Raw genomic sequence first — 10,000 nt, forward strand, 5'->3', positions numbered from 1 at the left:
GTGAGGGAGGTTCAAGATTGGCTTGCACTGATGTTAACACTTAAAAAGATAACTGTGTTGGGTGTCAGCGCATGTTGGTGTCAGTGGGAATGAGCGAGCTGATCAGAAGGCCAAGGCAGCTGACGTTCAGTCCTGTGATGTTCGTTTTCCTCTCCCACACACCGACCTGAAACCCAGCATCAGGAGTTGTCTTCACAATAAATGGAAGGAACAATGGAGGCATACCTCTAGAAACAAACTGCAAGAGTTAGAGATGAACTTGGCAGTTGGGCGACTAGCATCCATCCCAACCAAAAACTAGAAGTTGTATTAACAAGACTAAGAATCGGGCACACAAGACTGATGGGCTGATGATGGCAGGAAGTGAAGCACTTTGTGAGGGATGCCAAGAGCCATTAACGGTCGCACATGTAGTGGAAAGATGTGCAACATTCTCAGACCAAAGACGTATGTACTTGTCTCCCACATATACACTGAAAAATGTATTGGGGAGGATTGTGGCGTAGATGGTCTTATTAGTGTCCTTAGGAAGACAAATATTTTCACTAAAATTTAATTATGAATAATGTTTATGCAATAATTTTATACAATTAGAGCATTATATTTATGCTTTGATTTTAAATATGTTTCTGTATTTGTAAGATATCTATTGATAGATTTTTTTAAAGTTTTAAATATTTTAATGTTTCTCTCAAACAAGGTATTCGCCGCTAATGAACTTAGCTGTTGACGCGGCAGATAATTTGAAATAATCAGTGCCCTGAGTAGGCGACCTCCAGTTCTGGCATGCGGCAGGGCTTGTGTGGTGTGCCTGCATCAAACACATGACAGTGATGGTGGTTGTGGTATGCACGTATATAATGCTGCCGAACTTGAAAGATTGCAAATAATGCCAGGCCATCCCCTCCCTTTACCCTTTTCCACAAACCCACTTTCATCTATTACCAAAGTCTTTACCTTGCATGCCAGAATAAGTTCTGGCTCCTTTTCCTGATGCTTAATCTTCCCTATCCACATTCTCCTTTTTAATTGTTGTGAAACCTTAGAAGATTTTAGACCGTCCACATGAAGATGCCAGTAATAGTAAACAATAGTAATAAATAGTAATAGAACTGCTACTACTTCTATAGTGTATTCACTTGACTCTGATAGCTAGAGTATAGAAATGTTTGAAACAAGGCTGCTCGTAGTCAATGTAACTGAAGATCGTAGCAAATTTACATATGCTATTTGTTTTCTCTCTTACATGTAAAATGAGACTGAACACAAATGATCTACAAAGATAAAGGAATGGAAAATACTAATTCTATACAGAAGAAAGAAAACCGTCAGGAAAAACTATTTAGAGAACGAATTTGAATAATTGACACATCGCATTTTGATACCATACATAACCTTGACCGAAAACACTTTTATGTTCCTACTTACTTCGAAGTTACTCAGCACTTTACAAACCAATATAATTAACTTTGTTTTTTTTATTACAATTAGGGTAATTTTCACCAGTTTAACTATGGAAATTATTTTATATCTAAACTGTATGCTTGTAGCGAAGTAAATGACATCTATAAACATATGCATAAAACTGAGAAGATTGTAAGCTTACTACGATCCTCGCGGTTGCACTGACTAACCGAGTAGCCATGTTCCAAACGTTTCTAGGCTCCAGCAAGCAGAGTCAAGTAAACACATTCCTGACCCAGTTAAATCTTAGGATCTGAAATCTTCGACACAACAACGAACAGCTAGTAACTATTATTGTAACTGGGAAGTCAAACAGTTCCTTAGAACTCTAACAATATATCACTTGTAGCACTCAGTCATTACAATTGAAGGAACTAAATCCAGTTGTAGTTGAAATACTTTGGGACTGCACAATGAGTGACGGTAGCTTTAAGTGAGTGATAGGTTGGCTAAACATTATCACCACTTTTGCTACTGTTTGTTTGCTGCAACACGCTGTGGTTACACAGGAAGCATATATAACAAAATTGCGATTACCATCCTTTTAATATGATGAATATGTACAGGGATCAAGAAACCCCACCACTGGAAGAGCTTCAAGAATCTGGCCAGACTCATGGAAACTTAGTAGCCATTGAAGAAGCCGTGGGCATTGTAAGAGTTATGGGCGCGGATGCCCATGCTCCAAATGCTCCAGCCGTCTATTCTTTTTCCATTCCACGGTAAGAAAGTTGTATATTATGCTGCATATCAGGAATGGAATGACGATTATTGTTCATACTTATTTGAGATATATAAGTAGGTCATCACTCTCAGGCTGAATTATAATGTTATAGTCTAGTCTAGTCAGGGCACGATCATTATCCTGGTGCCGATTTTCTTGTTTTAAAATAATTTTAGATGACTAGTTACCTACGATTACCTTTGTTGTGACTTACAGTACAGTGAATCTACCTGAAAACCATGAGCTTGCTCGAGAACTTTCAAACTTAAACGGAAATTGGTAGGTAGAGCTCTGTAGTGTTTTGTGTTTTGTATAAATACTCGGGGACAAGCCGTAGATATGCATGCACGTGACGCATAGTTACTATTCATTTTTAACACATTAAAACTACCATTAGCCATAGACAAATAATCACTGACAGGATAGTATGTTGTATATTTATCTGAAGAGAAAAAAAATCATGTACTCATAATCTGTAATTAGTTCATAATTTATCTAATATCTTTATAGGGACGAAAACTTTCTGGAGCAACAGAATTATCATGGACACATAAACATACCCTCACAAGATATCCTCGGTATGAGTAATGGGTATGTAAAAATTATGTTCATTATGTCCAGTGTTACTTCATTTATCATTCAGATATGATTTATGATCACGAGTGAATTAAAACAATATCAAGCACTGATTAATACTTATTTATCAGAGTACGTCATGGTATTCAGGAGCTGGACCATTATGATTCCTCACCAGACATTTTCAACGAGTTCCAAATGAGGTAGGTTCAGTGGTTTTGTGTTTTGAACTTGCCTAATCAGTGTAACATTTATATGTCTACATTCCATAGCTATATAACTGCAGTAAATTATCGTTAAGATAATGCAAAGCAAACTTATTCAACGTACTAACAAAACAATGAAAAACACAAAGTGCAAGCAGAGCAGAATCACAATCAAAAACCCAAATTCAGACACATGCACATACACACAAGCGTATCATTTAACATTTATCTTGCGTTGCATTCTGGCAGGTCAGCTGTTACAGATGTTTTCAAAGTGGGAATCCCAAAATAATTTTGCGAGAACCTGCAACCCCACCTCTCTCTCCTCCTCTTCTTCCCACTGCCCATCCTAACGCGTCTAGTACTTGTTAGCTCTGGTCGACTTGACTGATGCTCGATAATGCATCATCAAACCACGTTATGCATTTCTTATGTATATATGTTATAGTGATTGCCAGAAATGCTTTGTTGCTGGGGGATTGGGTTGCCAATCTATCTATGGAAGACCTGTTGGACTGGAAATCCAAGCACCCTTATTAGTCCCCGATTCCCTATCACATTCTCGGCTTAATCGATATCCGCAAATCACGAAGAATGACGATTTTTGTTTATACGTATTTGAGATATCTTCGTAGGTCATCATTCTCAGGCTGAATTATGAGGTCATAGTCTAATCGATTTATGCCTCTAAGCACAATCATTATCCTGATCCAGATTTTTTTTACTTGTTCTGAAATAATTTTAGATGGCTAATTACTAATGTTTTACTTCGTTGTGACTCTTACAGTATAGTGAATTCTCCAAGTCGTGATCCACCAGAAAACTATGAGTTCGCTCAGGACCTTAAAACTTATACCGAAATAGGGAAGTGGAACTTTGTATTGTTTTGTGTTTTGCACAAATACCCTGTAACAAATCCACGCACTAGACACATAATCCTTATCCTTTCTTAACACAGAAAAAATAATGTTAGCCAGTATAGCATGTATAATAATCTGTTGGGTGCTCATGATCCATATTCATGATTTATCTAAAACCTCCCGAGCAACAAAATTATCAGGGACATAGAAGTTGAAACAAAATTGAGTCTTAATCAAATTTCACTGTTACTCGTATTAGCATTCAAGCATAATGAATGATACTGAATGAAATTTAACAATTCTAAGCACTAATTAGGTTGCCTAATGCCAATCGGGAGACAGGAGATAGTAATACCTCACAGGACACTAGTAATAAATGGTATGTGAAGCAGTTGTTTTTTGTTTTATAACTGCTAATTAGTGTGATCCGGTTTCATCTTGGTCTTTTTAAACATTCCTGGTTCTGTTACCAATATTCGCATTTTTTCGTAGAAATTTAAGAACGTAACCAAGATGTTGGGTTGCTTCTAGTTTTTGCGAAATAAAAACCTTACGGCTTGTAATCGTGGCTTCCCTTGCCAAAGTGATGTAAACGACACCACCCGCGATAATGAGTTTCTAGTTATATAAAAAAAATAAAATTTCTAATTACCTGTGATAAAGTCAAATTACAAAAATCCATGCAAGAAGTTGATACGTAACCATAATAGCTGAAACTTGATGCGTTATCAGATTCTGTGCTGTAGACGTGTAGGTGATTGAGAGAGCATTTGCATTTACCTTGTTTCGTCACGGACAGTGCGGTCCGACTCAACATCTAAGTAATGCTAAAGTCAAATTAAATACGACCTTGTCACTCGTGTTCCTAAACTCGTCCAGTCTGAGCAGCTCTTACCACTCGTGGGTCCAACCCAGCATGCTCCACCAATCCCACCTAAACCGCGGTCTGGAAGCACATTCAACTTTCCAGTTCCCAGTGGGTTTAAAAGGTGGATTCATGTCGCTAGATACGCCATCCCTAATGCCATGCCATGCTGTTCGGTGGTCGGATGCATATCGACTTTGGTTCTTCCTAAAACAAGACAAATGAGAAGATTAGATGTTGAGGAAGCTTGCTGATATGAGACAGTTACATTGTTTTATTTTTTTCCTGTGCTAACTTGTACCCTGTCAATGTTTCAGATCTGATGCACATTTTCTTATACTGCCCTTGGTCAGGTCTTGAAAATTACACAAGAATCCAAATAAATTTTGGTACTTTTCAGTAATTCAAATGGTGGATGAAGTGTTTACAATCTACCCCTTGATTAAAACACTCCTCTATGACGGCTGTTTTTTATCTGGTATAGGTTCAGCATCTAGGGCTTCATCAAAACCCCTTTCCCTGTATGTCTTTAACCAGCTACAAAGCCTTTGTAATGTAGAAAGCAATGTAGCAACATCCAAAGAAACATTTTTTAAACAATGTGGAATAATCTCGAGGAAACGAGGCCCTCAAGTCGCATGTATTACCAACTTTATAGTTTTACCCCATTTTGGATGATGGGTAAATCCCAGACCGCCTTTATAAAGCATAAATACTTGAGGCTGAACATAGACCTGATATATGTTCTATAACAAAGATGTGCATATGTAGAGAAATGTAATATGGTAATTTTATCCCATAATACTGTTAAATGAAAATGGTACATGTCCATAAATATTTCAAAATTGTTATTTGATTATTTATATATTTTTTAGAAAAGATAATTCAAATGCTGTTCTGTAATTGAGGTGTTATTTAATTCAGGTACAGTAAAAAATAATAAAATCATCAAACAGTCTACTGAGTTTGTAAAAATCATAAAAGTATATACAGTAATACTCGTTGTTCTCTTTAAGACCTGAAATGTAGTATTAGCTAGTCTAGAGAGTGGATCACACACACACATACACACATACACACACACACACACACACACACACACACACACACACACACACACATGTATATATATATATATATATATATATATATATATATATATATATATATATATATATATATTTATATATATATATTATATATATATATAATATATATATATTATATACATTATATATAATATATATTATATATATATATATATATATATTATATATATATATTATCCTGAGATCTCTGCCATTAAAAGAAGGAAAAGATCAGTCAGGGTGGTTTACCGTTGCCTTCCCTGACAGTGTTTTTTTATTGACACTCTCTAGAAGAGTTGTCAGCCTCTACCCTTATTTCTATTTCTATTTTCTACCGGCTCCCCCGTTGATCTCCGACTTCACCACCAACCCCCAGCCATACCTGTGGGCACTCACACCCACAACAAACACTCCCCAATGAGGTAAGACACCAGTAACCTCAAACAGTAGATGCGCAAATACCATCTACTATATCTGACAGGTGCTCCACTGTGGGTCGAGGTGGACCTGGGGGCAATAGTGGCTTAGAGGTGGCTCCACACTCCTTAGGAACATGGATATATATATATATATATATATATATATATATATATATATATATATATATATATATATATATATATGAATATATAGATATGTGTGTGTCTCTATCTCTCTATCTATCTATCTATCTATCTATCTATATATGTTTATATGTATATATAGAAATATAGATGGATAGATACATACATACATACATAATACATACATGATACATTCATACATGATACATACATGATACATTCATACATACATACATACATACACAGACACACTCATATCTATCTATCTATCTATGTGTTTATCACTCTAAACCTGTTTTGAAACAATGTATGATTAATTGACTGCAAATAACAAATGGTATTTCCACAGGACCCTGTATCCAGCTCATCAAAACTATGAAGCAGTGGATGATTATCCTTTTCCAGTTTTTGCTCTAGTTCACCGGGCTGCGTACGTATCATACAGTGTCATTTGTTCAATGCCAGTTTACACTAACATGAACAAACACACCGGAAGTCATTCCCTTATAATTAAACATTTAACTCCTAATGTATTTTATATTCAGGCATATTCTCGCATATATGTATAAAAAAAAAAACTAATCACGGCCTAAATACGTGTTTTAGCCTGCGATTCAAACTTCATTTGAGACAAACCGACTTACAGGGTCCGGTTTACTATTAGACCTTGTAGGCCACTGGTCAAGGGCCCATCGGTACTTGGGGGCCCGTTGAATTTGTCACGTAGTATGGCAGCGTGTAATCCTAGTTTCAAGTATACTGAATATTTTATTGCATCATACATTTACGACCACGAGGGCTCGTGTACTATAAGAATAGAATTTGGAGTATTTGAGCCTACAAATACGGGCCCATAAGTGGACCCCATGTATATGCATACATACATACATATATATATATATATATATATATATATATATATATATATATATATATTTTTATATATATATATATATATATATATATATATATATATATACATACATACACTGTGTTTATGTGTGTGTGTGTTTGTGTGTGTTGTGTGTGTGTGTGTGTGTGTGTGTGTGTGTGTGTGTGTGTGTGTGTGTGTGTGTGTGTGTGTGTGTGCATGTGTGCGTGTGTGCGTACGTACGTGTGCGTGCGCGTGTGTGCGTACGTACGTGTGCGTGCGCGTGCGTGCGTGCTCGGTGTGGTGTGTGGTGTGTGTGTGTGTGTGTGTGTGTGTGTGTGTGTGTGTGTGTGCGCGCGCATGTGTATGTATATGTATATATATGCATGTATGTATGTGTATGTATATGTACATATGCATGTATATATTTGTATATATATATATATATATAATTATGTATATATGTATATATATGCGTGTGTATGTGATTACATAATTTCTATATCATTATCATTATCGGCTGAATGGCAATCAGGTCTTGCGTCGACCTTTGGTGCATAGGGCTCGAACACTGTTGAGAAGGGACAAGGAACATTTCATCAGAAATCTTGCTGAGGAGGTTGAAGGCCATTTCTTAATAAATGACCTTCGCCTTGCCTACCAAGCCCTGAGAAAGCTGAACTCTAATCCCTCCTGGCAGATGACTGCAGTCTGCTCAGATGGACAGATCATCTCAGATCATGTTGGGGTTCGTGAACGTTGGGCTGAGTATGCTTGGATTGGATGCAAGCGATGTCACAATACCTGTGCCAGACCCACCCATCAGCGAGGAACCTCCTACCCTAATGGAGATTATGATGGCGATTTCCAAGCTGAAGTGTGGGAAAGCTGCAGGCATATGTGATATCCCTGCTGAACTGCTAAAGGGTCGGGGTAAACCTATGGCAGTCTGTACCATTCCCCCTGACCTGTTGAGGGGCGGGAAAAGGGCATCGTTGGGACTGCAGCAACTACCGTGCCATTACACTGCTCAGCATACCAGCCATAGTTTTTGCCAGCAACAACCTACTAAGGCATCAGAGACCGGAGCAGTCTGGATTCACTCCTGGCAAGTGTACAACAGACCACATCCTAGTGTTTCAAGTAATTGTGGAACACTGTTTTGAGTTCGGTCGTGGGTTGCTTGCAGCTAACATCAACCTCAAAAAAGCGTTTGACGCGGTGCATCTAGAATCGCTATGGGAGATTCTGAGACTCAGGGGAATTCCGACACAGATTATTGGCCTAATAGCAAGCCTTATATATTGGTACTGAAAATGCTGTAAGGTGTCATACTTCTTCCCTGTTAATTCAGGGGTGAGGCAAGGCTGTGTCCTTGGACTAACACTTTTCAACACCTGCATGGGCTGGATAATGGCAGAGCCATTATCCAGTCAGTGTGGAGCAACACAGGGCAGTATCATGGTCTCAGACCTTGACTTTGCCAATGGGGTTGCTATCCTATCTGAGTCCCTGGAGTCACTGGTGGCAGCTCTTGATGCATTAAGCAATGAGACGAAGCCCTTTGGCCTAAAGATCTGGACCAAGACTAAGATTCAGGACTTTGGGGGCCTGCTATGGGAACCTGTTCAGTCGATCCATGCTTGTGGTGAGGATGCTGAGGTCACAGAGAGCTTTGCATACCTTGGTAGCGTAGTCCATATCTCTGGGCTGCCAGACCAAGAAGTCAGTAGATGGATTGGTCTGGCAACAGGAGCCATGAACTTAATCAACACGAGTATTTGGAGATGTCAGTACCTACGCAGAAGGACCAAGCTAGGTACTGATACTGCCAGTTTTGCTCTGTGGAAGCGAAACCTGGACGCTATCTAGTGCCTCGGAGTCTTGTCTTGATGCCTTTTGTAACAAGTCTCTTCGCCGGATCATGGGGTACAGTTGGCATGACCATGTGTCTAATCGATGGCTACACCATGAGACTGGCATGGGACCTCTTACTTGCATAAAGCGGGATCGCCGACTCAGGTTATACAGGCACCTAGCCCGCTTCCCTGTGGGTGACGCTGCCCATCAGGTTTGCAAGACAATCCTGGATGTAGGAGGCCCTTGGGACTCCCTAGGAGGTCATGGCTTGGGCAGCTCAATGAGACCTGTCGTGAGGAATTAGAGATGGGCTGACGGCCTGCCTGGAGACTCGCCATAAGGGACCCTTGTGGCTGGAAGTGAAGGGTTGATGCGGCCATGCGCCCCCATCGGCGTTAGCCCCTTGATAATGATGATCATCATCATTTGCTTAAGAGATTGTATTATTATGGTTCTGCATTGGTTATCTCATCAGACTTGTAGAAGTATCTAGTAAAATGACACGGATTCACTGTTTTTGTAAGACATTTCTAGAGCTCAGGATTTCTTGACTAGAGGCAGAAAATTTATGAAGTGAATACCACCAGTCTCTCATTTAGGCGCTTCTGTTCATTTCCGACTCGAATGTCATGGCTTGATATCAGTTGTACATCTCCAATTTAAGAGTTGAGAGGGGTATTAAATCATAATAACTTTTTCAGCCTGCAAGACGATGAGCAATACCCTCATACACCACATTCAACAAGTTAAAGCAATAACTGCACCGAGTGGCCCGGGCCTGGGACAGATAACCCATGATTATATGTGGGACACCCTAGGCCATTTTCTAGAGGCAGGACACAGGACCTCTGTGAAGACAGACCTAAAGAAGAAGCGCTGGCGTCTCCGAGTCGACGGACGACGCTGATCACCATTGCACAATT

General features: G+C 39.0%; 1 protein-coding gene across 5 annotated transcripts in view; it reads left to right on the forward strand.

Moving 5' to 3' along the window:
* The window catches only part of LOC119572075, a 52,605-nt gene that overhangs the window by 40,752 nt on the left and 1,853 nt on the right, over positions 1-10,000 (forward strand). For 4 of the 5 annotated variants that reach the window (XM_037919079.1, XM_037919090.1, XM_037919093.1 and 1 more), the window contains exons 10-15: positions 2,031-2,186; positions 2,405-2,467; positions 2,699-2,779; positions 2,896-2,967; positions 6,696-6,776; positions 9,779-10,000. The exon at positions 9,779-10,000 is cut by the window's right edge and continues 1,853 nt beyond it. In XM_037919079.1, the coding sequence (XP_037775007.1) occupies positions 2,031-2,186; positions 2,405-2,467; positions 2,699-2,779; positions 2,896-2,967; positions 6,696-6,776; positions 9,779-9,827 (502 nt within the window). In that variant the 3' untranslated portion in view covers positions 9,828-10,000. The remainder of the gene's footprint in view (positions 1-2,030; positions 2,187-2,404; positions 2,468-2,698; positions 2,780-2,895; positions 2,968-6,695; positions 6,777-9,778) is intronic. The other variant, XM_037919100.1, reaches the window with a different exon arrangement.

Source organism: Penaeus monodon, chromosome 4, assembly GCF_015228065.2.
Source record: "Penaeus monodon isolate SGIC_2016 chromosome 4, NSTDA_Pmon_1, whole genome shotgun sequence".
Taxonomy (NCBI): Eukaryota; Metazoa; Arthropoda; class Malacostraca; order Decapoda; family Penaeidae; genus Penaeus; species Penaeus monodon.